The 27939-nt window shown below is 47.7% G+C and overlaps 2 protein-coding genes across 6 annotated transcripts in view; one reads left to right on the top strand and one right to left on the bottom strand.

Moving 5' to 3' along the window:
- Positions 1-50: 50 nt before the first annotated feature.
- Positions 51-23797, top strand: SPATA21 (spermatogenesis associated 21). Its single transcript, XM_067729990.1, is given in 11 exon segments — positions 51-67; positions 222-270; positions 2510-2976; positions 3374-3462; positions 6468-6626; positions 8850-8919; positions 9041-9154; positions 22059-22234; positions 23050-23224; positions 23739-23760; positions 23762-23797. Coding segments are annotated over 11 exon segments (1374 nt in total).
- The window catches only part of SZRD1 (SUZ RNA binding domain containing 1), a 30916-nt gene continuing 23043 nt past the window's right edge, over positions 20067-27939 (bottom strand). For all 5 annotated transcript variants that reach the window (XM_067721655.1, XM_067721662.1, XM_067721677.1 and 2 more), the window contains one exon: positions 20067-27708. In XM_067721655.1, coding sequence (XP_067577756.1) covers positions 27606-27708 — 103 coding nt within the window. In that variant the 3' untranslated portion in view covers positions 20067-27605. The remainder of the gene's footprint in view (positions 27709-27939) is intronic.

Genomic DNA, 27939 nt, shown 5'->3' with positions numbered 1-27939 from the left:
TAGCTCTAATACCAGAATTCTTTGTTCCACGGGCCTATTCTTCAAGAGCCATGTCCCCACAGGGGATGTGAGGGTATGAGGAGCCCGTCTGGGATTAGAAGGCCAGGGGAACTAAGCTGGGGCGGTGGACCTGAGTATCCTGGGGGCTGAGAGAAGGAGTGTGCAAGGGGCAAGCCTTGAGCCGAGCCCCTCCCTCACCTGGGAGTTCCTCCCTTGTTTAGGGACAAGGCTGAGGAGATCCAGGCAGCACTGGGGCCTGTTCCTCCACCTGTAAGTAGAGCCACAGTGGGGATGGGGAAAGGGTGGGCTGGGAATCAGGAGGATGAAGGGGGCAGAGGCAGAAATGGGACAGTATTTGGAGTCAAACTGGGGAAGGTGTGAGCGTGTGCCTGTGTGTTTGCATGAGTGTGCACATGTATGTGCATGCGTGTGTGTGTGTTTGCACATGTGCATGTGTGTGCATCTTGGGTGGGGGTCAAGGATGCTCTTACACTCTAGAGTCCTTGGATTCACCCCAGGTCATGGCTTTTTCCACATCAGCACGGATTTCTTCCACCCATTTGCTCTCAGTCACAGCACACAACCCAAAGCTTCCCTGAACACCTGGGAGGCTCCCATCCCCCTCCCAGCCATCCCCACCTCTGCCAACTCTGCCACTTCCCAGTTCTTTGATTTCGTTGAGCAACCTGTGAATATACAGTCATCGTCTGCCTGGTGGAATGGTAGGTTGGAAAAAGAGGAATCAAAAGAGCCTTTAGGGAGTATAATCTACAAAAATATTGAACCACTATGTTGTACACTTGAAACTAATATAATATTGTAAATCAACTGTACTTCAATTTAAAAAAAGAGGCTTTAGGTTTGGGGCCTGAGCAACAAGTGGTGTCATTAACCAAGGTGGTGACACTGGGGAAGGAGCAGACAGGAAGAACCTAAGGTTCTGCTTTGGTCATGTCCTAGACACCCAAGAAGAAATGCCAGGAGGACGTCTGGAGTGAGGAAGGACAGAGAAGTCAGGATGGGAGATGTAAATGTGAAAAAAATGGGGATAACATCTAGGAGAGTGAATACAGAGCAGGAAGGCATCTGAGGACAAGTCACTGGGTCTCTACCACATTTAGAAATGGAGGGACTTCCCTGGTGGTGCAGTGGTTAAGAATCTGCCTGCCAATGCAGGGGACACAGGTTCAAGCCCTGGTCCGGGAAGATCCCACATGCTGCGGAGCCACTAAGCCCATGCGCCACAACTACTGAGCCTGTGCCCTAGAGCCCGCGAGCCACGACTACTGAAGCCCATGCGCCACAACTACTGAAGCCCGTGCGCCTAGAGCCTGTGCTCCGCAATAAGAGAAGCCACCGCAATGAGAAGGCTGTGCATGGCAACGAAGAGTAGCCCCCCCTCGCCTCAACTAGACAAAGCCCACGTGCAGCGACGAAGACCCAACGCAGCCAAAAATTAATAAATAAATTAATTAATTTTAAAAAAATGGAGCAAGAGCAAGGAATAGCCAGCGAAGGAGGCTGCCGAATACTCAGGGAGGGAGCCAGCTGGCGAGAGAGCGGGAGTCTGGAGAAGAAGGCGTTTCCAGAGGGATGGAGTGGTCATCTGGGTCTATCACCACTCAGTGGTAGGCTCTGAGGAGGGCAGAGATCTGACCACCGCCTTGCAAGGGTCTGGTTGGGGCGTGGTGGCAGAAGCCGGACTGGAGATAGGAGGAAAGTGGAGATGGAGTACAGCCAAATCTTTCAAGGAATTTTGCTCTAAAGGAAGAGCAGAGAACTGGGATGGTAGTTGGAAGGCTTTGTACTGTCGGGAGAGTTTTTTCTTTTAAAGAGGGAAGATAATACAGCATGTTTCCATGCTGATGGGAATAATCTGGCGGAGAGGGTAGTGCTGATACTTTAGGAAGAGCGGGTGTGTGGTGAGAGCTGCATCTTTTTTTTTTTTTTTTGAGAGCTACATCTTTGAACCAGAGAAAAGGCTGGGCTGGAGCCTGCGTGGCGTGGCCTGGTTGGAGGTGGGCAGGGGACAGCTCATCCCTCTAATGGGACGGATGCAGGAGGTGCTGCATTTGCTGAATGAATGAGTGGGAATGTATCGAGCGCCTACCACAAGCTGGTTGCTGGGTCAATATGGATAAAAGAGGCAGACGAGGTCCTGCCCTCTGGAAACTTACTTCTGGTCAGGCAGGCAAACAACAGGCACGGACAGGGCCATTGCAAATTGTGTTGATTGCAGTGAAGCAAATAAACAAGTGGTGAGATGGGGAGTAACTCGCTCAAGACCACAGCTCAGAGAGCCAGGAGGGGGCAGAGCCCAGGTCAGGGGTGGGGGAGGACATGGGGCGGGAGCCTAGTAGGTTGCAGGAGAGAGGTGGGCCTCCCCAGGGGCCCAGAGAGGGAGGGGCAGGGTGAGGATCCGCTGCAGAGTGGGTGGCTGGGAGAAGTTTTGTGGGACAATCTGGCTGGCCGGAGGCCTCCCAAATCCCCTCCCCGGTCCTGTCCCCAGGAGGCGAGGGACATCGGAGAGAGGAGGGAGATGGACCATACCCCGAAGCAGCCTCAGGATCCCGCGGGGGCCACGGGGGCCCAGGACCTTGGCAACCCCCGGCCGGGCTTCATGAAGTGCTTGTTGGAGGTGTAAGAGGAGAAGGCCACGCTTTGGAGGGTCACCAAGGCCCGTGCGCCGCCAAGCCGGAAGTCCCCCAGGACCCTGGCCCCCGTGCCTGTCTCTGTCCCGGTTGGCAACTCAGCCCCAACCCTGCCTCTGACCCTGCCTCAGAGTCCTGCCTCAGCTCCTGCCATGGCCCCATGCTGGGCCCGACCGCCAGCCCCTGGGCCACTTCCTGCCCCCATGGGAGCCCCAGCTTCAGTGCGCATCACAGTCCTGCCGGCCCCTGCATCAGACCTGGGCTGGAGAAGGACAGAACTTTTGCACCACAGCGGGGAGAGGAGCCTGAACTACCCCAAGGCACGGTAGGAGCCACCCCAGAAAGGGTGTCTGGGATCAGGGCCTGGTCCCAGGGCCCCTGGCTACTCTCTTCCAGATTCTTGTCCCTGTCACTGCACCTGTCTGTTCCCTCCCATGTGTCCCCGCTCCATTTCCCCTCACTTCTGTCTCCTGTCTTTCCCAGCTCTTGATCTTTCATATCTAGGCCCCTTTTTCTCTCTAACCCCCTTTAGACTCCCCATACCTCTGCCTTGCTCCTCCTCTGGGTCACTGGTAGACTCTCCTGACCTCTTAAAGCCTCCCCCGGGGTTCCTCCCATGACCCCCTCTGCCTCGGCTCCCCATCACCCGCCCCTAGCTTTTGGTGCAGGGCCGGGGTGGGTGGCTGAATGTGTGCCCTTTGCCCGGGCTCTGTCCTCTGCAGGCAGGAGCTGGAAGAACACTGCCTCTTGAAGGTGTGTCAGATCTGGGAGGAGAGGTTGGAAGAGCACTTCACACTGAAGCAAGAGGAAGGTGAGGGTGGGCCTGGCCAGGGGAGCCCCTTGCGGGGCAGGCAGAATGCTCAGTCCTTGGGTTTATGAGCCCGGGGTGGGGGACAGGGTTGTTGATCGTGCTGCTGCCCTGGTACCTACCCCAGCCCTGCACTTGGCTAGTGGGGTAGGAGGCTGACCCAAACTCTCACACACCACGGAGTCGGGGAGCACAATCCTGCTGGGTCCTCTCACCTGGGGTCCAGTTCTCTTCTCTGTTCCAGAGCCACCTGTCTGAATGAATGGAGCAAGCCTTGCAAAGCTCTTTCGCTTCTGGAGACGTTTGTGCCTACCCCAACCCAAGCCCATGCTACTGGTCCTCTGCAGAGGCCACCTGGATGGGACGCAGGGCTGTAGAGCCTCCACCTGTCCTAGACCATCCCTCACCATTTAACAAGACCACCCGCCCTGGACATGTTACTGAACCAAACTGGGGTCTGCTTGCCCACACGCAGTAGTCAATCTACTGACACCGGGTTGTGGTGAAGGAAAGGGCAGCGTTTATTGCAGGCTCCAAGCAAGGAGTCCAGGCAGCTAGCGCTTAAAAGGCCTAAACTCCCTGATGGCTTTCAGGGAAAGGTGTTTAAAGAGAGGGTGAGAGACAGGGTTGTGGGGTGTGTGATCAGCTCACGGACATTCTTCTGATTGGTTGGTGGTGAGGTAATCGAGAGTTGACATTATCAACCTGGTTTCAACCGGTCTCGGGTCTACGTGCTCATGGTCAGCATACAGTTAACTTCTTCCACTTGGTAGGGGTTTCAGTATCTGCGAAACAGCTCAAAGGACATGGCTCAGAATATTATCTATAGCCCTTGAGGAGGAACTAAATGTCCTTGACTTTGTTTAATGTCTGAACTATTATTGTTTTGTTTAACTTTGTTTAATGTCTGAACTATTATTAGGTTGTCTTGTTTGACTGTTTTCCTTTCTTTCTGCATTTTCTCACTTCTCTGATTAAATCCATTCTTTGGAACTTGGGGAAAGCCTACGAGGCTAAAATTTTTCTACAAACAAGAAGAGGCAGGCAGAGGACATGGGAGGTGTGTGTGTGGGGTCTGTCCCAGGAAGGCCCCATAGGGTCCTGCTCAGTTACACACAGGTCCCCATTTTCCACTGCATCCCACCTCCACCAAAAAATTTAAAAGTTCTGAACATGCACCCTGGGCGAGGCACTGTGCCCTTTGCTCCCCATCGTCCTTGGGGTTGGGCCCCGTGATTCCACTTACCTGCGCTTTGAGGAGTGATTGCTGCTTCCTCTGGGCTCTGGAGGTGGCCTAATCAGCCGTCCACATCCACTGCCAACCCAGCCACACCCGGCTCTTGCCCTGGATGAGGAGGTGTGTGCCCTCCTTCCACCCTCCGCTCTTCCCCAAAGTCTGGGCCAGAGCGGCCCCTTCTTCTGCCTTCCCTGAGTGCACTCTCTGGCTCCCTAGGACCCCATCTTTGAAGTTCACTCCTTTTAGCATTAAAAGTCTCTAGTCATTTTTAGAGGGGCTTTTCTAGGTCCAGCGCCCACTGCCCATCTTCTTGAGCTGAGTTCATGGACAATGTGCCACTTTGGCTTAGAGACTCAGCATTCTCCCCAAGGCTCAGCCCTGCCTGGTGAGGAAAGAGCTGGCTACCTGCTCTGATCGTCCAAACCACCCTGCATTTGGGATGATCTTACCACTTTTGAGAGCTGTTCCGTTTTCCTTCTTCAGCGTGCCTGCCTGTGGCAGCTCACCACTTAGTCCAACCCTAATCCCAGCCCTACCTCTTCCCCACATTTCAGTTCTGTTCATCAGAGACTTAGTCTACGATGTGCCAAGCAATGAATTAATACAACCTCTCTGGGAGGGTGTACTGTTGTTCTGTCCATCTTACAGATAAGAAAATTGAGGCTCAGAGAAGCACAGTGACTTGCCCACGGCAACTATATTAGCTTGCTCAGGCTGCCATAATGAAGTACCGCAAACTGAGTGGCTTAAAATTTATTTTCTCATAGTTCTGGAGGCTAGAAGTCCAAGATCAGGGTGTTGGTATGTTTGGTTTCTTCTGAGGCCTCTCTCCTTGGCTTGCAGACATCTGCCTTCTCCCTGTATCCTCACATGGTCTTTCCTCTGTGCACATGCATCCCTGGTGTCTCCTGTGTGCCCAAGTTTCCTCTTCTCTTAAGGACACCAGTTAGGTTGGACTAGGCGCCACCCCAGTGGCCTCATTTTAACTTAATCACCTCTTTAAAGGCCCTATCTCCAAACATCATCACATTCTAAGGTATGGGGGTGGGGTGGTATTAGGGTTTCAACACATGAGTTTAGGCGGCAGGCACAATTTAGCTCGTAACAGCAACCCAGCTTCTTAGTAAATGGCAGAGCCAGTCTTATCACTAGGTCTGTTGATTCTAACCTGGATTTTGCTGTGGGCTGTGAAACCAGACACCACACGTTATGACCAGGACACGACTTTTCTATCAAGTGGTGCTGTTCTGGGACTTTCTCAGCATTTTTCCTGGTCCTCTGCTCCGGTCCAGACAAACAGAGCTGTCTTAGAGGCTATGTCTATCCAGATAAGTAACTGCAGAGCCCCAAGGCCAAGGCACAGACTCGGAGTCAGAAAGATCTATCTGGTCCTCTAACCTCTGAGCCTCAGTTTCCCCATCTTTACAAGGGAATAAGCATTCTACTCTTACCAGGCTGTTGTAAGAATTAAATGAGAACATGGCTATAAAGAGCTTAGCACAGTGCCTGGCACACAGCAGGGGTGCCCTAAAGTGGGCATGTTCTGGTGCAAGGTGAAGGCAGCTAACTAGCTGAGCTTTTGCCACACCAGCTGAGCCCTTGGTCTGACCTTGTACTAGAGAGTGAAGTGAGTCAATGGGCCCACACCCCTCCACTTTCAGTCTTCGTTAAGTTTGTCCCTCTACCCAGCCATGGTGATAAAGAAGGCTGGACAGGTGGTGGTTGGAGCGGATGGGATGAATGGTAGAAACAACCCCACTGCCCACCCCAGCCTTCCGCAGCTACTTTGAGATCTTCAGTGGTCATGGCGAGGTGGATGCACAGAGCCTGGAGAACATCCTGCTCCTCGTGGGCATGTCCCTGACACCGGCCCTGAGGAGGTGGACTCCTCCACCGGTGGAGGATGCCCTGAGGAGTGCTGATATCGATGGTGAGTTGAGGGAGGCTTCATCCTGAACCCCAGGCAGGGTCAGGTTCATGGGCAGCATGAGACCTGTGCAGTCACACAGGGCTCTGCGCTTACAGGGTCCTGACTTTGGTTTAATGCTCTGCTGTTACAGTCTAGAAATTCTTGATAATCTTTGAAAGAGGGGCCCTATTCTGCATTTTCATTTTGACCTGGGCCCCACAAATGATGTAGCTTGTCCTGGCCCCAAAGTTAGGGCTCCCTGAGTACCTACTCAGTGCCAGGTTCTGGGGACCCAGAGATGACCAAGACTTATTTCATGACCTAAGATGTAGGTGATCTCTGAGATCACTCCTTCCAGAGCTTTATGTGTGCTTCATTGGACATTCCTCCATGACTTGGTCACTCATTTTACCAGCTGTATGACCTTGGACAAATCACTGAAGTTCACCAAGTCTCAGTTTCCCCACCTGTAAAATGGGGCTTACAGCAATACCCATCTCACTGGGCTGTTAAAATAATTAAATGAGATAATCCAGGCAAAGCATGGAGCACAACACTTGGTGCAGAGCATGCATCCGGGAGACATTAACTGCTGGTACTATTCATTCACTATCTTTATTAACTGGCTACTGTATGCCCATTCCTGTGCTGGGCACAGGGAATAAAGACATGTGTAAGACCTATGAGACCTGCCCTCGAGGTGCTCACACAGTCAATGACACAGAAGGAAGAGTTGCTAAAGGAAGCAGTGCTTAAGGTGGCTTGGAGGAAGGGATCAGGAAGGAAGGCTTCCTGGAGGAGGTGATGCCTGAGCCAAATTGTGAAAGATGAAGCAGGAGTTAGGCAGGGAGAGGGGAAGGAAGAAGGGCATTGCTGGTGGCAGAAATAACCTGGACAAAGGGAATAGGGCACAGGGTGGGAAGCATCACATGTGGTTTGGTTGGCTAGATGCAGGGAACACAGCGGAGCTGTAGGGGGCCTGGGCTCCTGACCTCTGAGTGTCAGCTCTGCTTCCTCCATCACTGCCTGAGTGTGAATCCTCAGACACAAGCTAAGAATGGACCTCAGCTCGGCCCCTACATGACCCCAGGCAACAGCCTACTTTTGTCTATGCCTCAGGCCTCATCTGTGACATGGGGATAAGAGTATTAGGCGACCCCCCCACCTCCTCCCCCCCACCCCCCCCAAGGGTGGCTTTAAGAATTACAGACCACTCATCAATTTGTCAAGTAGTTCAGAGAACATTTGCCAAGCACCTCTCTGTCTTAAGCCCTGAAGACACAGTGCAGAACAAAACAGCCAGTTCCTGTCTCCCAGAGCTTCAGTTAAATCCCAGATCTTATGAGTGTGTGGTTCAAGTACAAGGGTTCTATGACAGTGTCCAACAGGGGGTCTGACCTGCACTGGTCTGACTTCCCTAAGGAAGTGATGGTCAAGGGGGAGCATTGAGAGAGTTGGAGGGAATTCCTTGGCAGTCCAGTGGTTAGGACTCCGCGTTTCTCACCCTGCGTTTTCACTGCCGGGGCCCGGGTTCAATCCCTGGTTGGGGAACTGAGATCCTCCAGGGCCACAACAGACAAACAAGAACAAGCAAACAAACAAACAAAAAGAGTCGGAGGGTGGTGGGGAGAAGTCTAGGAAGAGGAAGCAGCGTGCACAAAGGCCCGCAACAGGGAAGAATGTGGCCCCTGGAGGGAGAGCAGGTTAGCGCTGGGGAGTTTGGTAGCAGGTGAGGCTGGAGACAGGTAACGGGCAGGTCTAGCAGGACTTTGAAGGCCAAAGTGGGAAAACAGTAGGTACAAATATGTTCTCATGCAGAGACTAGCACACTGTAATAAGAGTTGCTGACGTTTAATGAGCGTGTATTATATGCATGGCCCTATTCTGAGCACGTTGCCTCAATTTCTCTCCCATGAGAAAGGTGTTAAGGTCATCCTCACCCTATAGATGAGAAAACTAGGGCTTAGTGGGGTTAAGAGACTTTGCCAAGGTCACAAAGATAAAGTGGTACACCTATGACATGAACCCAGTCTGCTGCTTCCAGGAACTTCTGGGAGCCTCTAACCCAGGAGATTTTAATTTTCACCTTCCACTCTCCTGTGTGCACCACGCTCTCCGCATTGAATATGCGTTACTTTTATCATCAAACCCAATGAGTAAACGCTAATAACCGTGCCTGGGTCGCAACGCCCGAGCCTGCTCTGAAAGGCTCCTGGCCACACTGTATTCTTCTGGCCTCCACAGGAGACGGCCACGTGAACTTCAAAGACTTCTTGGCCGTGATGACAGACACCAAGAGCTTCTTCTGCTGTGGGTGAGCAGGGGTGAGCCCAGGGCACTCAGAGCTGGGGGGAGGGGCCAGGTGGCTGCTGGGGCTGTTAGGCATCCAGGGCTGTTAAGTGGTAACGGCAGCCACCATCCCACGTCCCCAGAAGAGAAGGCCTGACGGACGTGGCTCCCCCAAACCCCCGCACTCTGCTCTTTGAGATCCTGTCCCTGCTGGTGGAGATGCTGGCCTTACCTGAGGCAGCCTTAGAGGAGATCACCAGGTGAGTAGGACTGGCTGTTGGGAGTGGAGGGTTGCGGACACGGAAATGGCACCTAGCGTTTTGGCAGCTGAGGACTTTTGATAATTAGGACTATTAGTTGCCAGTGAAACCCACATAAAACTGGCTTATACAACAGGGGAATGTATTGGCTCACATCACTGCTCAGGGCCTCAGGAATGGCTGGATCATCTAGGAGACCAGATGATACCATTCAGGCTTTATCTCTCCCGCTCATCTCTGCATTAGCTTCAAGCTCAGCGAGCCTCTTCGCACAGTGGGAAGGATGGCAACCGGCAGCCTCTACTCTACGCATACCCTCCTTGTCTTGTAACCTCAGCAGCAAGAGGAATACCTTCTTGCAGTACTCATACAGCAGTCCCAGAAAGGGAATGTGATAGGGCCTGTCTAGGGCTAGAGAACACGAGGTGGAAGCCTCCCCGTGTTGCCAGAGTGGGCTGGTGGGTGGTTAGTGGTTCACCTAAGGAAGAGACGGCTGTGTACAAAAACACCACGAACATTCGAGGGCTAGAAGCAGAGGGTCAAGGCAGAATGGCCCACCTGGTCTCTCTTGCAGCACACAGAAGCTTGTCCCTATCGCTCAGAAAGTTGGATCATTTTTTCCTGCCACAGACCAGGCTTTTTCGGCAGGGGCCGGAGAAGGGGGAATGATTGCAGGCTGTTCCACTAATACCAACTTAGCAAACCCCAAAGACAAGAGATCTTTCTTCCTCCCGGCATCTATAAATCACTAAACATATATAAGTCTGAAGACGACAAATGTATCATTTTAAAAGCAATAAAACAAATTGCCAGGTATCAATTTCTCCAGTTTAAAAACAGGGCTTCCCTGGTGGCGCAGTGGTTGAGAGTCCGCCTGCCGATTCAGGGGACACGGGTTCGTGCCCCGGTCTGGGAGGACCCCACATGCCGCGGAGCGGCTGGGCCCGTGAGCCACGGCCGCTGAGCCTCCGCGTCTGGGGCCTGTGCTCCGCAACGGGAGAGGCCACAGCAGTGAGAGGCCCGCGTACCGGAAAAAAAAAAAAAATATATATATATATATATATACACACACATATAAATTCCAGTAATCTTGAAGCCCGTGTGTGCCCTACCCCAATCACAAAGTACTTTCTCCCTAACAAGAACCAACCCTTATTCCTTTGCTTTTTGTTTTAAAATTTCACTGCTTATTTTTCCCTTATCGTTTGTTGAAAGTTTCATACATACGGCAAAGTTAAAAGACTTTTACAGTGAACATGTATATACCCACCACCTAGATTCTACTGTTGCCATTTTGCCTGTCTGACAACTTCATATAAATGGAAACAAACCGTATATAGTCATTAGTGTCTAGCTTCTTTCACTCAGCATAATGCTTTTGAGATTCATCCATGTTGCTGTGGGCAGCAACAGTTCACTCCTCCTTATTACTGTATCCCATTGGATGAATATACCACAGTTCATTCACCCATCCTTTCATTGGTAGATTTCTGAGCTGTTTTTAGTTTGGGGTTATAATGAGTAAAGCTGCTATTAACATTTTTGTACAAGTCTTTGTGTGGACATATATTTTGTTACTTGGGTAAGTACCCAGAAATGGAATTGCTGGGTCACAGGATAGGTGTATTTTACTTACAAGAAACTGCCAGACTTTTTTATCTAAGTGATTCTACCATTTTACACTCACATCAACAATGTACGAGAGTTCCAGTTGCTCCACATCTTGTGCAAATCTATACTGTCAGTCTTGCTAGTTTCAGTCTGGTGGATATGCAGTGGCACTTTTTAAAAAAAAAAAAAATTCATTTACTTATTTTGGCTGCGTTGGGTCTTCGTTGCTGCGCGCGGTCTTTCTCTAGTTGTGGCGAATGGGAGCTCCTCTTCGTTGCTGTGTGCGGGCTTCTCATTGCAGTGGCTTCTCTTGTTGCGGAGCATGGGCTCTAGGCACACGGGCTTCAGTAGCTATGGCACGTGGCCTCAGTAGTTGTGGCACACAGGCCCTAGAGCACAGGCTCAGTAGTTGTGGCGCATGGGCTTAGTTGCTCCACGGCATGTGGGATCTTCCCGGACCAGGGCTCGAACCCGTGTCCCCTGCATGGGCAGGCGGATTCTTAACCACTGCACCACCAGGGAAGCCCTGCAGTGGCACTTTTAAATTTTGACTCACACTTGTTTGTATTCCTGAATACTTTATTGTTTAGCTTTCCATATTTTTTTACCTCTATCGGAGTGGACTCATACTGTAAGTCCTCTGTTACTTTTTCTTCTCAGTGTTAGGTATTTGTGACTCATCCATGTTCTTATGCAGAGCTGTAGATCATTTATCATTTTCACTGCTACATACTATTATCTGGTATGACTACATCACAATGTATGTATTTGTTCTGCAGATGGACATTAGGTCTATGTTCAGTTTCCAGCCATGGTAGAAACAGTGTTAAAATTTTGTATATGCTTCCAGGATACCTGGGCAAGAGTTTCTCAAGAGCAGCAGTTTTAAAACTTTTTCGTCTAGGAAACTGTCAATATTTTCTATATATGAACTTAAAACTGAGAGATCTAAAAAATATTAATTTATTTAACAAAGATAACCCCATTACATGTTAATAGAAAAAAAACATTTTAAATGAAAAAATAACGATATTTTCCAAAACAAACAAACAAGAAAGTTAATGAGAAGAATGGCACTGCTCTACAATATTGAGAATCTCTTCAGTGTCTGGCATAAAAGAAGTTGGCTGCTTCTGCATTCAATCTGGTGTTTTGGTTGAAGTATATGAAGAAATCCGGCCTCACACAAATATGTAATTGGAAAAAGTATTTTAATAGCCTTTTCATTTAATATCCCACATATCATGGAGGTAGTTTTCTTTGATAGTACACCAAACTTGACGAGTAGTGTCCTAAAAGTTGGTTGCAATATGGAATCTGATGCCATATGGAATCTGATGCCATATCTGTGAACTGTTCGTTTACTCTTTTTTTAAAAAAATATTTATTTGGTTGTGTGGGGTGTTAGTTGCGGCCGGCAGGCTCCTCAGTTGCACGTCCAGGGCTCCTTAGTTGTGGCAGGCGAACTCTTAGTTCTAGCATGCATGTGGGATCTAGTTCCCTGACCAGGGATCGAACCCGGGCCCCCTATATTGGGGGCACGGAGTCCTATTCACTGCACCGCCAGGGAAGTACCCTCGTTGTACTCTTTTAAATAAAAAATCTATTGTTTTTGTAGTTTAAATGGATCTTTTCCCATGAATGGCTTTTGTAACATGCATTGTTCATTTAGAACATATTGCGTATCTTCTAAATGTTGACACATTTCATTGTAGTTATTCTATATATCATATGTATAATTATTAATATCACCCCTAATGTCAGACAAGTCTTTAGGGAATTCCCTGACGGTCCAGTGGTTAGGACTTGGTGCTCTCACTGCTGGGGCCCAAGTTAGATCCTTGGTTGGGAAACTAAGATTCCACAAGCCACATGGCATGGCCAAAAATAAATAAATAAATAAAATAAAGTCATCCTTGCTTTAAAAAAAAAGTTTTTAAATATTAGAAGTGTTGTGTGAGGCTACAGTTCAGTTCACTCATTTGACTGTTATAAACTATTCCGTGTATGAACATGCATATGACACATGCTTATTATAATGGATTTTTTAAATTTTTATTTATTATTTATATTATTTTGGCTGCACTGGGTCTTCATTGTGTCACGTGGGCACTCAGGCTCTTCGTGGCGGTGCGTGGGCTCTCTAGTTGCAGTGTGTGGGCTCTAGAGCACTCGGGCTTAGTTGCAGTATGTGGGGATCTGAGTTCCCTGACCAGGGATCGAACCCGGGCCCCCTGCATGGGGAGCTCGGAGTCTTAACCGTTGGGCCACCAGGGAAGTCCCATGATAATAGATTTGCTTTCCCAAATTCTAATTTTTTACTTGAAAGCTTTCATTTTGTCATAGGTAACAAATGCTGTCAGCTGTTTTCCTTGAAAGGATGGGCTAACTTCATCCATTTTCGAGAAAATACCTGCCAAAATACGCAAGGCTGCATAACCATAGTTTGCCCTTTTTTCAAGTAAAAAATGACATTTAGTGTGTAGGGGAGGTAAAATTTTCCTTTACCCTCTTAGAGCTTCCAGCTGGGACTGATGTAAGACAGACTAACAGGAGAAAAGCATACAAGTTTAACTTACACGCACATGGGAGCCCTGACAAGAATAATGAAGACCCAAAGAACTGACAAGCCCGAGGGGCTTGCATACAAGGATGAAAAGAGTAGCAACTGTAGAAGAGTAACTAAAATATACGGGCAGGGGCTTCCCTGGTGACGCAGTGGTTAAGAATCCGCCTGCCAATGCAGGGGACACGGGTTCGAGCCCTGGCCCGTAAGATCCCACATGCTGCGGAGCAACTAAGCCCATGCACCACAACTACTGAGCCTGCACTCTAGAGCCCACGAGCCACAACTACTGAGCCTGTGTGCCACAACTACTGAAGCCCGCGCGCCCAGAGCCTGTGCTGTGCAATGAGAAGCCACCGCAATAAGAAGCCCGCACACTGCAACGAGGCATAGCCCCCGCTCACTGCAACTAGAGAAAGCCCGTGCGCAGCAACGAAGACCCAGCACAGTCTAAAAAAATATATATATATATATATGTGTGTGTGTGTGTGTGTGTATATATATATATATATATATGGGCAGAAGTAGGAAGATAAGAGTTATTTTAACCATGTCTGTTTGTACAGCGTTCTCTTGGCCTGGACTCTTTTTTTTTCCTTTGGCCGCACCACACGTATACACTGGCCCTCGGCAGTGAAAGCACAGAGTCCTAACCACTGGACCGCTGCGAAGTTCCCTCTTCCTCTCTTGTGATAAGAATGTTTCTTCCTCCTGGTTCAGGGAGGGCAGCTTTCACCTGGGAATTTTGTCTCCTGCTTTTAGAAAGAAAAAGTCAGTGGACCCTTCTTGCATCTACTGTTTTTCAAGTGCCTTTAACTCAAAATAATCAACATGCTGAAGTGGCACATATTGGGATGGCATGTCCTAAACTCCTTCCTTCCCTCCATCTGGCACTTCCCTAGAAGGTTCATCTATTAAAAGCCGAGTTGGTGGCCATGGAGAAAAAGTCGGGTTAGAAGTTGCAAAGAGATCTGTGAAAGGGGGAGGAAAACACAGATTGGAACAAGCAGAAAAGAACAAATCTAAGCACATGATCCTGTATTTCCCTGGATCCGTCTCTTAGTCCTGAGAACAGGTCAGTTCAGTGACAGTCGGAGCTCACTTTAGGAGGCAATGGTATAGGTGGGAGTAGGGCACCCGCCTAACTTAGGCCTTTATATGGTGAGCTGCTAGCAAGCATTTAATGAGGGGCATTTCTTTGGAAAAAGAGAAACAGAGGTTAATGGTTAGAATAAATTGTAAACTCAGTTTTTGAGACCAGAGGGCAGTTAATTGTGAGATTCTTACATGTCAGTCTCAAAGCATCTTCAGATGGTGGAGGGACTTCCCTGGCAGTCCAGTGGTTGAAACTCTGCGCTTCCACAGCAGGGGGCACGGGTTCGATCCCTGGTTGGGGAACTCAGATCCTGCATGCCACACAGTGGCCAAAAAAGAAAAAAAAAAAAGGTGGAGTGAGGCTATCTGGCGGCTCTCTGATGAATTTTCTGGCTTGCAGTTTGAACGTCTTTGGTGACGGCACTGGGTGTTCCCGTGAACTAACAGCAGCAGGCATACAGGGTTGTTATACATGATCTGTTGCAGTGATTTTTTCTTATGGACGTTTATATTAAGTTGCCTTAGCTTGCAGGACATTGGGAAAAGGGCAGTCCTAGTTTTCAGTGATGCCAGGTCAGGAGGGTGGAGGGAAACTAGAAATGTTGATTCACTTTGTGAATACAACAAGTGGCAGGAGCCAGTTTATAACAACCTACAAAGGGGTGTTACAGCTTTTATTGAAACACAGAATTTTTCTCTCCACAATCAGTTCCATTTTTATCAGATAATCAAAGTAAGACTAATTTGTCTGTAAAAATTTTTTTTGTTATTGAAGTGTAGTTGATTTACAATGCTGTGTTAGTTTCAGGTGTACAGCAAAGTGATTCAGGTCTAATATATACTAATATACATATTAGTGTGTGTATATATATATATTAGTGTGCGTGTGTATATATATATTAGTTTCTTTGTGGACAAATCAGGCAAGTATCAGAAATCACAAAGAGTTCCCTGGTGGCCTAGTGGTTAGGATTTGGCGCTTTCACTGTGGAGGCCTGGGTTCAATTCCTGGTCCAGGAACCATCTCACAAGCTGCACAGCTTGGACAAAATTAAAAAAGAAAAAAGAAATCACAGAGACAAAGAACCTAGAAAGTTAAACGTATGGCTCTCTCCATTCTTTTTTACTTTTAATTTCCTGTCATGGTTGACATACATCAAACAGTGCACTTTAATTGTGCATTTTGTTCTTAGGTTGAATTCATAGCATTATAATGTTAAACATCTGGTAGAGATAATATATGCTTGTTTGACTAGTCTTAATTTACATAAGCTTTTTTCCCCCTTTCTTTAAGCCAATTAAATACAGCTCTCTTACAAGTTAATTTTTATCAATACCATCTGGAGTAGAAAAACATTACTTACATATTATATATATACATATATATACATGTATACATAAACATACAAGACCCAATGCAGCAAAAATAAATAAATTTAAAAAATAAATAAATCTATTTAAAAAAAGGAACTCGTTTCATTTCTGGTGGGAATGCAAAATGGTACAGCCACTTTGGAAGACGGTTTGGTGGGGTTTTTTTTTTAATTCATTAATTAATTTATTTTTGTCTGCATTGGGTCTTCGTTGCTGCGCATGGGCTTTCTCTAGTTGCGGTGTGCGGGCTTCTCATTGCGGTGGCTTCTCTTGTTGTGGAGCTTGGGCTCTAGGTGCGTGGGTTTCAGTAGTTGTGGCATGCAGGCAGAGCACAGGCTCAGTAGTTGTGGCACACAGGCTTAGTTGCTCTGTGGCATGTGGGATCTTCCCGGACCAGGGATCGAACCCGTGTCCCCTGCACTGGCAGGCGGATTCTTAACCACTGTACCATCAGTGAAGTTCCAGTTTGGTGGTTTCTTACAAAACTAAACAAACTCTTACAATATGATCCAGCAATTGTGCTCCTTGGTATTTACCCAAAAGAACTGAAAACTTAGTCCACACAAAATTAACTGTGCTACACCTACATAGTGGAATATTCAGCACTAATAAGAGCCATCAAACCATGAAAAGACAGAGGAAACTTAAATGCATATTGCTACGTGAAAAAAACTGATCTGAAAAGGCTACATACTTTACAGTTCCAACTATGTGACATTCTGGAAAAGACAAAACAATGGAGACAGTAAAAAGATCAGTGCTTACTGGAGTGAGGGGAGAGGGAGGGAAGTGGAGCACAGATTTTTAGAGCAATGGAACTATTCTGTATTGCCATAATGGTAGATACATGTCATTTCACATTTGTCACAACGTTATACAATGTACAACACTATGAGTGAATCCTAAGGTAAACTATGGCCTTATGGTAATAATGATATGTCAGTGTAAGTTCATTAGTTGTAACAAATGTACCACTCTAGTGGGGAATGTTGATCATGGGGGAGTCTGTGGGTGTGTGTGTGGGGGAAGGGCAGCGGGTAAATGGGAACTGTCTGTACTTTCCACTCAATTTTCTGTGAATCTAAAAAAGTCTATCAAAAAAAACCTTAGTTAAGAAAAAAAATACACTATAAATAGAAAGTCCCCCCCCAAATTAATTAACCATATACACTTGGGTTTACCTCTGGATTCTTTATTCTCTTCCTGTGTCTATATTTCTGCAAATACCACATAGGTCTTGATTACTACAGCTTTATAGTAAGTATTCAAATCAGGTAGAGTAAGTCCTCCAACTTGTTCTTTTTCAAAGAGTTCTAGATCCTGGTCTATTCTAGGTCCTTTGCATTTCTATATAAATTTTAGAATCAGTTTGTCAATCTCTATAAAAGAGGCTGCTGGTATTTTGTTGGGATTGCATTGAATCTATATGTTCATTTGGGAGAAATGACATCTTAATAATAACAAGTCTTTCAGTCCATGAACATGGTGTAACTCTTCACTTATTTAGGTCTCTAATTTCAGCAGGATTTTATAGTTTTCAAGATATAGATCTTTTACATATTTTGTTGAATATATCCGTAAGTAGTGATAAGGTGCTGAGAGTTTAGACCTCTGCAAAGCATGAGAGTTCACGGTTAAGAAGTTTAAAATATATATATATATCCGTAAGTATTTCATATTTTATACTGTTGTAGATGTTTCCATTTTCCTATTGCTCATTGCTGGTATTATAGAAGTATAGTTTATTGTTGTATATTGATCTTGTATCCTATGACCTTGCTAAATTCACTTATTAGTGCTGGTAGCTTTTTATAATAGATTTCTTAAGATTTTTACACACACAATGATGTCATCTGTGAATAAAGACAGCTTTACTTCTTCCTTTCCAATCCATTAGCATTTATTCCTTTTGCTTGTTTTATTGCACTGGCTAAGACCTTAAGTAAAACAAAAGTGATGACAGCAAACATTTTTGCCTTGCTCCTGATCATGGGGGAAGCAATCAATCTTTCGCCATTAAGCTTGATTTTAGCGGCAGGATTTTCGTAGATACTTTTATCATGTTGAGGAAGTTCCTTTCTATTTCTAGTTTGCTGAGAGTTTTTATTATGAATGGGAGTTGAATTTTGTCAAATGCTTTTTCTGCATCTTGAGATGATTATAAGGTTTTTCTCTTACATTCTGTTAATATAGTAGATAAAACTGATTTTTCAATGTAAACTAACTGCATTCTTTGGCAAAACTCCCCTTAGTTGTAATGTATTATCCTTTTAATATATTACTGGATTCAACCTGCTATTTTGTTAAGAATTTTGGCACCTATGTTCAAAGGAGATATTGGTCGTTAACTTGCTTTTTGGGTGATATCTAGTGTTCCTGTTAGTATAATGCTGGCATCATAAAATGAGTTACGTGTTCTCATGTCCTGAAAGAGTTCATGAAATCTTGGTATTCAGTCTCCTCTAAAGGTTTGACAGAACTTACAGTGAAGCCGCTTGGACCTTATTTTCTTTGTGGGGAGGTTCTTTTGTTTGTTTGTTTTGTTTAATTGAAGTACAGTTGATTTACAATGCTTCAGGTGTACAGCAAAGTGATTCAGTTACATATATACATATATTCTTTTTCAGATTCTTTTCCATTATAGGTTATTACAAGATATTAAATATATTTCCCTGTGCTATACAGTAGGTCCTTGTTGTTTATCTATTTTCTATATAGTAGTGTGTATATTTTAACCCAAAGTCCTAATTTATCACCCCCCCACTTACCCCTTTGGTACCAATTAGTTTGTTTTCTATGTCTGTGAGTTTATTTCTGTTTTGTAAATAAGTTCATTTATATCATTTTTTTATTTTCCACATACAGGTGATATCATATGATATTTGTCTTTTCTCTGACTTCACTTAGTATGATAATCTCTAGGTCCATCCATGTTGCTGCAAAAGGCATTATTTCATTCTTTTTTTATTCCATTTTATATTTTATCATCTTTATCCAGTCATCTGTTGATGGACATTTGGGCTGCTTCCGTGTCTTGGCTATTGTAAATAGTTCTGCTATGAATATTGGAGTGCATGTATCTTTTTGAATTAGAATTTTCAGCTTTTCCAGATATATGCCCAGGAGTGGGATTGCTAGATCATATGGTAACTCTATTTTTAGTTTTTAAAAGAACCTCCATACTGTCTTTCATAGTGGTTTGTGCCAATTTACATTCCCACCAATAACGTAGCAGGGTTCCCTTTTCTCCACACCCTCTCCAGGCTTTCTCTTTCTTCTTGAGTATTTCTGGCAGTTACTTCTACATAATATGGATGTACTACAATATTTTGGTTAATGATTTTTAGACTTGTATCTACTGACTTCTTGTTATGGTAAGAATTTAGCTGTCTGATACAACTATCCCCTCAGCTCCTCCTTCCCCATTCAAATATATTATCATTTTTTAACTAAATATTTGGGGTTTCTAATATTATGGCTACACAATTATTCATAGCTGAGCATTTTTTATATAATGATTTCATTTCCTTTCTTATTTTTTCATTTCCTAAAAGTTGACAATTGCCTTTTTTTTTCTTTGTACTCACTGACAATTCTTGTACCTTCCTAGAGCTTCTTTTTCTTGGAGGCATTTTCTAAATAATTCCATTTTTCTCATTTTTGGATTAATTTCTTCTTAGGCATGCTGCAGAGCCGTCATCTTGGGAGTCTGTTGTCATCCTAGGAATTCTTTCTTCCTTTCCTCTGATTGGAATTCTGTCTACTGGATCACATGTCTTACTTTTCCTTGATTTGCTTACTCTTTCTTGGTTTGATTTGCTTAAAAAAAAAATAACGGGAGCATGTTTCACCAGTAGCTTTTTGGGGTTAGAAAGGCAGTAATTCAGCGACAGATATGGGAATGCCAGCCCTTGAAATTTTTGTCTTTTAAGCTATAGTGATCCAACCTAAACTGGTTGTCCTCTATGGCAGTTGCACTGCCATTGTGGGATCTCCCTTCACCATCTTCCTTTAACTTTTGTCTTTCTCCTGTGTTAGATTTCTTATTTTCTGTATGTATATCTTCCTTTTCTTTTTGGTTTATGCCCTCATTTTGGAAGAACATGCCCTCCAGTACCTTCCTGAGAAAGGATGAATGGGAGGCATGAGTTCTGAGATTTTGTATGTCTACAAAATTGTTTATTCTACCATCACACTTACTGAATAATTTAGCTAGGTACAGAATTCTAGATTAGTGTATTCATTAAGGAATAGACCCCAATGTACTACAGTTCAAACAATATAGTTTATTTCTCTCATATTGATGGCTTGGAGGAAGCAGGCAGGAAGGCAAGGTTGCTCAAGCACCCAGTTTCTTTCCCACTTATTCTTCCGCCATTCCCTAGGTCAATCCTAAGCCAATTTACCAGCAACACATCTAAATTCAAGCCCATAAGAAGGGGAAGGAGAGGAAGTAGAGAGCAAGCAATTTCCTTTAAAATGGCGACTGAGAAAGTTGCACACACTCTGCTCATGTCCTGTTGGCCCCTGTGGGGTGAAGTTATTTCCTAGTCCATCTTTTTACTCAGGATGCTGTCTTTTCAGGTTCTAATTCTACACAGGGGTCTAGATCCAATCTCCATTTGAGGGCTCTGGTATTTTCTATTTTCTCTGTGTGAAGCTCATTAAAACCCAAAATTCCAGGCTTCAGGGATAGGCAGAGGTCCTAGCAGAACCACCTGCTTAAGCCCTACGGGCTTCCTAACACTCTGAGTAGCATGCCTAGCCTTCATCACTGCCTACAAAGTCTCAGGTAGTCTGGCCCCCCCATCCTGCTGCCCATTTCTACCCCCTTCTCCCTCACACACAAGCTCTAGCACCTCTCTGTTCTTAGAGCTCACCAAGCTCTTTCACGCCTCCTGGCCTTTTCACAAGCCATTCCCTCTGCCTGAAAGAGGCTTCTTCCCGATATCCACTTAGCTTGGTTCCTCCCCTCATTTTGCTCAAATGCCACCACCTCGAGACTTTCACTGACTACTATGGACAAAATAGCTCATCACTACCTCCTACTCAGCTTTTACTTTCTCTCAGAACACCCATCACTCCCCACATGGTACCATAATTTATTTACTTGTTCATGGTCCGACTCTCCCACTAGATATGTGCCTAGGTGGTTGATTTAAAAAGTGATACCAGGGAGCAGACGTGAGGGAAGGGACATGAACACAGAAGGAGGAGGAGCCAATACAATGATGTGCTACTGAGTCAGCCATCCCCAGGATCTTCTGAGGAGACTATGAATGGTGGCTCAGAACCATCAGGGGAAGAGACAGGAGCCTGTATACCTCAGCTGCTGGTTCCCTTGTCAAGGGTGCCCCACACAGATGTTTAACTCCCCTGCACTTCTGGGGCGCATATGTGTCAGAGAGGCTCTGGAGCAAGCAGCAAGAGGTAAGATCTGAGGTGAGACTGGGCCAGGTTGTCCCTGTGCAGAGCTGGTTGAGGCCCACGTAGAAGTGGTTGCTATGACAGTGGCTGGACTAAGAGGTGGGGCTGAGAGATGACACAAGGACCTTATATGAATATCTCCTGCACTGCTCTTTCCCAAGCATTTAGGTGAGTGGCCAGCATACAGTAAACACTCAATAAATATTTGAATGAATGAATGAATGGTGCTGCAGTCTAGTGGGGAAAAGGCAAGTAGTGATGAGTTAAGAGTATTAAGTGGGCTGTGATAGGGTTAAGTACAAGTTGTCAGGGGGCCTATAGTGGGAGCCTAACCCATCTATTGGAGGAGAGAGGACTTTCTGGAAGAGATAGCCTTTAAACTGCGATCTGGAAGATGAGGAGGAGTTAACTGCACAGCTGGCTTACAAAGCACTTGCACATCTAAGTAAAAATACCAGTGATAGAAATCATGGGCAACATTTACCAAGCTCTTTCCTTGAGTCAATTTGCTGAATGCTTAATGGGTCTTGTTATTTAATCTTTGTTTTTAACCCCATAAAAAACGCTGACTGATCTGCTTAGAGAAGTGACTTCCAATGACTGGCAGAGATAACCATTTCCCCCCACTTTATAGGGGTGACCGAGACCCAGAGCAGAGCAGTGACTCGCCCACAGTTACAGGAAGTTAATAGTTGAGCCAGGACTAAAACCCAGATCTCTTGTGGCCCTGCTCCTGAGCTGGCCAGACAGAACAGGGGCTCAGAAAGAGTGAGGGAGGAGGAGGGTGAATTAAACACGGCTGGGCTGAGCTGGGTGGCACTGCCTCCCCAGCTATTACCAGAAGAAGCTGAAGGAAGGCACCTGTAAGGCCCGAGAGATGGAACCGGCCATTGGCCGGCTGCAGTCCCAGAAGAAGCTTCCCTACAACCCGCAGCAGGCAGACTCCTTGGAAGTCCCAGAACGAAGAGCCCTCAGGATCCTGAGCCAGCTGAAGCAGCAGAACTATGGTGAGGGCCCTGGGTGCCACACAGCCAGGCCCAGGAGCTGAGACATGGTTTCCCACTTCGGGCTTAACTGTGTGCCATCAGCCAGCTGGCTGATAATCACCACCCATCTCCAGCCTTCCGCACACCCTTTCCCCTGAGCCTTAGCCCTGAGCACAGGTTGGTCCCAAGAGCCTGGACTGAGGAGGAAGAGTGCTTAGCAATCCCACCTCATCATTTATTGAGCACCCTCTGGGGTCACTCACTATGCTAAGCCCTTTGCAGACATGCTAGAATTTAATCCTCATAATCACATACTTACCCCACGTATTCACGATGAGAAAACTGAAGTTTAAGCAACTTGCCCAAGGTCCCACAGCTAGCATGTGTCAGAAAGGGGAGATTATACCCAGGTCTGACTCTAAAACCTGTGCTCTTTCCTCTGGGCAAGGTTACCTTCCCATAATAGTAGACTTCTACTGTGTGCCAAGTGATGGGCTAGAAGCTTTCTAGAGTCTGTAGAGTGTGCCTATCAGACTCTGCCAGGACTCATCCCAAAGACATGTGCTCCTTTTTAAGCAGGTATTAGCCCTTACACTGTTCTCAGCATTTAGCTGAGTGCTTTGCATATATTATCCCTTTAATCCTCATCATCAACTCTGAGGCGGATACCACCATCAGCTCCAGCTTATGCAGAAGCTCAGAGAGGTTAAGTTACTTGCCCAAACCCACCCCGGTCGTTATGTGGCAAAGCTGGGATTTCACATGGGTCTGCCTGCCTCCCAGCACTGGACGTGCTCTGAAACATTCCCCTCTCCTGCCTCTTCCACCTTTGCCAGCTGCCAACCTGCAAAGCCCCTATGCCCAGGTGCCTTGCATCCCACTCTGCCCGAGGCTGGACAATACGGTCTGCCGGAAGCAGGGCAGCCACTACATGCTGGAGCTGTGTACCCCCACAAGCCTGGGCCCTGACACCCGTAGCCTCTTCTTCCAGACTAGATCTCAAGGAAGCAGGTGGGTACCCAGAGGGCAGGGACTGCAGCTCAGGCCCATCCACCTCCTTCCTTATGAAGTCCCTGGCCTAACCCAAGGGAAATCCATCCTTCCAAGAGATGCCTCAGAGACTTGTTCCAGGGAGGAAAAAGGGGAAAGGATGGAAGGGGGAAGAAACTAACCTTTGAGTGTCTGTGTCCCAGGTAGATTGTTCCTAAGTCATGGTACTTACGCCTTTCTGCGCCCGGGACTCGGTAGCACTACCTGCCTTTCTCATGCAGGGGGTTTAAGTCCTTTGCCTGAGTCTGATTCCATGTTAGGAGTAGTAGGAAACAGGCTTAGCAGCTGGGTGGAGGGAAGCTTCCCCTGCAGCAGTCCTCTTCCAGGCATCCTGGGATAAAAGAACACTGGACTTGGAATCAGGCCTCTGAGCCCGACTGCTGGCCCCATCACCTCCCTGGGAAGGACTCCTCTCCCCTTGGGTACATGGGGTGGTTCACTTCCTCCCACCCTTCTCTTCCACCTCTCTCCCTAGGGAACCCAGCTCTGACAGCCGAAAAGTGGCTCAGTTCTGTGCCGGCTCGAACCCACTGACCCTGCGGAGTCCTGACTCTGGGCAGCTTAGCAATCAGGGCCTGCAGACGGACGGGTCATCAGGCAGGGACTGCTGCTGGATTTTGCTTTTGTGGCCTGGTAAGCCAATAAACAACAAGAACCTCAGCCTCTGTGCCTGGTGCCAGGGAAGGCCCCAGGTTTTCACCCTTCCACTCGGCTCTCAGAGCGGAGGGCCTCAGTCTCCCTCAGGCTTCGGAGCCCCTGAAGCAAGACTCGCCTCAAAACACCGCCGAGGGTCAGGAGTCCTGCTAGAGGTGGCCCTGGGTTCAAAGTCTTGACCTCCTGTGCACTCTCAAAGCACAGAGCTGGGACTATTCTCAGATGGGTGCCTCCACGCCTTGGACTAGGAGTCCCATAAGGGCAGGAATTCTCTTTCCCACTTGCTTGAAGGGAATGGTGAACATAATGGAAGTACCTGGGAAAGACACTGGCCCCTAAAACGGACAGACCCTGTGGAAGGGCAGGAGGGGCCTCAGCCATGCTCTCACCAACAGAGGGCCAGGACCCAGGGGTGCCCTTCCCTTGGAGCCTAAGCATGTGGGTCCGTGGCCCCAATCCATACACCACCCCAGGCCTATTACTCAAAGCGAGAGCCCCTCCCTAGGACTGAGCAGAGATAGCTTCCCAGTGGTTAAACAAGCAGCCACAGCAAGAGGTTAGGAGGCCAGAAACTGAAATGAGGACAAGGTTCTGACAAGTTTAAAACATGTATTTAAAATACAATTTATAAAATGCTTAATCTGCCAACTCAGGAGCCCGCGGTGCGGGGTGGGGTAGGGTGGGCAGCTACCCGCTAGACCAGCAGAGCAGGACTGCAGGGGTGCGGCCCTCCCTCCCATGCCCTTCTGTTCAGATACCCAAGGGGCCCATATGCACCCCTGGGATCACATGGCCGAAAACAGGACCCCAGAGGTTTCCAGAGTCTCTGCCTACCAGGGAGGCTGGGGCAGCCCTGCCGGCCCATCCCTGAGCAGAGCATCCCCAGATGGGGCAGAGCAGGGTACGGCTGGGCTAGACAGGGTGGGGTGAGGCAGTGGGCTCTGGAAGGGGCTGATGGTAGCAGATAGGGTGTTGCCTCCTGCCTGCAGGTGGGGAGCACCCTGACTGAGTGGGCGGAGAAGGGTTGGTCACCAGGCCCAGACCCCCAGCTCCTTTGGTTATAGGCTGACATCAGAGTAGTGGCTCATGGGAAGCAGTTAGCTGGAAGGTCTGAGGCCTGGCTCACGGAGTCAGGGAGGAGCTGGGGGAAGGGGACAGTACCATGAAGGCAGATAAAGGGGCAGCAGCCTCAGGTTTCTGCCCCCAACTCCCCTGGGGTTTTCCAAGCCAAAGCCTGCAGCTTACTTTTAAAAAATTAAAAAAAAAAAAAAAAAAAAAAAAAAAAGCACTTAAGGAAAGTTACAGACAACTACCCCCCCAAAAAAACCCCCAAAACAACCACAAACACACACACAAAATCCAAACCGTTCTCTCATCTCCCCTCCCACCTCCCCCCAACACAATAGTTTCCTGTTTTCATTTCTTTCTCTTTAAAATGTTGCCTGTCACCTCTCCATCTGGGAAGCCAGGACATGACCGCTGGTGGGTGGTGATAGGCACACAGCGGGCAGAGCCCCATCTTTGGCCGCAGGGAGGTGGGAGCATCAGTCCCTACTACATCCTTGATCCACAGACACCCATCAGCCAGCCTTCCCTTGGCTCCCACTAGAGGAGGGCAGCAAGGACAGGTGGTCCCGACAGCTGAGCAATCAGCACTTCTGGCCTTCCCACCTGGCCTACCTCTGTACCTTCTCCAACTGAAAAGGACAGTCTCATCTTGGGCCAGAAACCACTATTACATGAGGGATGGACACTATCCGTTTAGAATGCAGAAACTTGGTCAGGGCAGTGGAACTGTAAAGACAGCAGCAACCTTCTCCCTTGCCCACTCCTGGAGGTCACTTCCCCTCAGAACAGCAATGTGGGCACCATTCAATGTTCTGTGGGTTCTTACTGACTGAAGCTTGTTCCAGCTCTGCTCACGGACAATATCCTGGCTTCACGCAGTTATAAGCCTGTGCTATGGACTAGTTACTGACTTAACCGACAGCTGACCTTTCCTCCTAATGGGAAGATGTAGTGGGCCAAGGCTTGCTGGGCCCGGCTGACATCCCCACAGGGCAAGGCTGAGAGCCAGCAAACCAAAGGTGGAGTGAGCCTGCAAGACCTAGCTTGCCACCTTGGCCACCGCGAGCTGCCCTAATCACAAATGTCACACCAACCACTCCAAAACTCATCTGCTGAGCAAGGAGGCCGTCTGGCTGGCTGAGGGATATAAGGCGAAGTGGAACGGAAGAGATCGGACAGCCTGAGAGGGACCAGATTGTACACACACAGCTGCTCTGGGCTGGGCCCCCTAAGCCTCTTCCACCTCAAAGAGCCAAAGCAAATCTCCAGGCTCCAAAGACCGAGGGGAAACTGCCTTCATTCCAGGCCCTTGCTCTGGAAAAAGGGGTCGAGGGTAACCTAGGCCTATGGGGAACCCGTCTGTCATTACCAGTCTTTGCAATGCACAGCTTGTCTTTCCCCAAATGTTATTCAGAATGGTCTGCTCCCAAGGTAGTGATTTCACAAGGGAAATGTACCGGGTAGAGTTACCGAGCTGATGCCATCAACAGAGATGGTGCTCCACAGACCCCTGAGAGTTCTAAGCCTTGCTGGAGTGGGAAGACCCACCTACCTTCTGACCACACTAGGCAGGAGGCTCAGAGTCCTGGAGTCAGACTCTCTCCTGGCTTTCCTTGTGCTGACAGCAAAATACTGAGCAAGGCTTGCAGCCTCACTCCTAAAGCCCGGGAGTGCAGCCTCACTCCCTGCCCTCTTCTAGAAGTAGTAAGCCCAGCTGGTAGGGAACCACCCTGAGGGGTTTTGGAAGGGAAAGTCTGTTCACTTTCCCTATCTCCCAAAATACTAAAGGTGAGGGGTTGGGACCCTCCCCAGGCTCTCTGAGCCTACAGAGCTGGCCCAGTCTCCAGGTAGGGCCCAGATGCTCTGGTACTTAGTTGGGGGGAGGGAGGTATAGGCATGGGGTGCTCATCTGTCCTGGGCTGCAGAGCCCTGCCCCTTTTCTCGGCGGCAGTAGGAATACAGAAGCTAAGCTCACCAAAATCCTATTGGTTAATGTTTCTAGTGGATTGACCAGAAACATTTTTAAGTAGACTACCAAACTACCCTTTCTCAATTAAAAATTCATTAAACTGCTAAAACCCCTCCCATGTACTTTTTTTTGCAAATCAAATATTTGTATAAACAAACAAAAATAGGAAGGAAAGAAAAAAAAAAAGAAAGGATATCTTCAAATGGAACTTGCTTTTAAGTGATGAAGACATGCACTTGAGGGTGGGTGGACGGGAGTTCTCATTTGTGTTTTGAAATCCCAAATTAATGAGCATGATAAACTGTTATTGCTGGCACTGGCTTCACCCCAAGTGGCCAAGTGGCACTGTCTGACTCTACTCTGAGTCCTTGGTGGGTCCCCCCAACCCTCCTCTAACCCCCACCCTTTCCCTTTCCATGGACTTGGGACAGCCCTTGTAGAAGTGCCAATCACAGTGGGAAGGGGGGGAAAGGGAGGTCACAGTGCATGGGGTTCAAGGTCACAGTGGGCGGAGCAAAGGGGATCACAGTGCAAGTAAGTCAGGTCGTTCCCTCTGCTCAAGTCCAGCTGTCTGCCACGGCAATGCGACCCGCAGCGGACGACCCAGGAGGTGGTGACGGCGGTGGCGGCGGCATCCTTCCCTGCCCGCGTTTATCTGCGCTGTTTGAAGCCTTGTGATCCATCAGGACCCAAAGGCTGTCTGATCACATTGTTAGGCTGCCTGCTGTCTTCAGGTTGGGAGATCCTGGTTGGCCTGAAGGGAAGAAGATCAGAGTGAGGCCTGAAAAAGGGTATAAAAGAGGCCCCTAAATCTTAAAATCAACCAATTCTGCAGCTGGGGCAGAAGTCACAGTGGCTATTAGCCAGCTCTGGCTCTCTGAGCCTGCTTCTTTGGCAAGCGGACTCAGTGCAGCTCCAAGCTGGGAAGCCCCTGGGAGCAGGTGGGGTGGACGGTCCATGTTCACCTCTAGCGCCTGCAGCACTC

This window comes from Pseudorca crassidens, chromosome 2, assembly GCF_039906515.1.
Source record: "Pseudorca crassidens isolate mPseCra1 chromosome 2, mPseCra1.hap1, whole genome shotgun sequence".
Lineage (NCBI taxonomy): Eukaryota > Metazoa > Chordata > Mammalia > Artiodactyla > Delphinidae > Pseudorca > Pseudorca crassidens.
The sequence above is the reverse complement of the archived record's forward strand: the minus strand, read 5'-3'. Positions and strand labels throughout refer to the sequence as shown.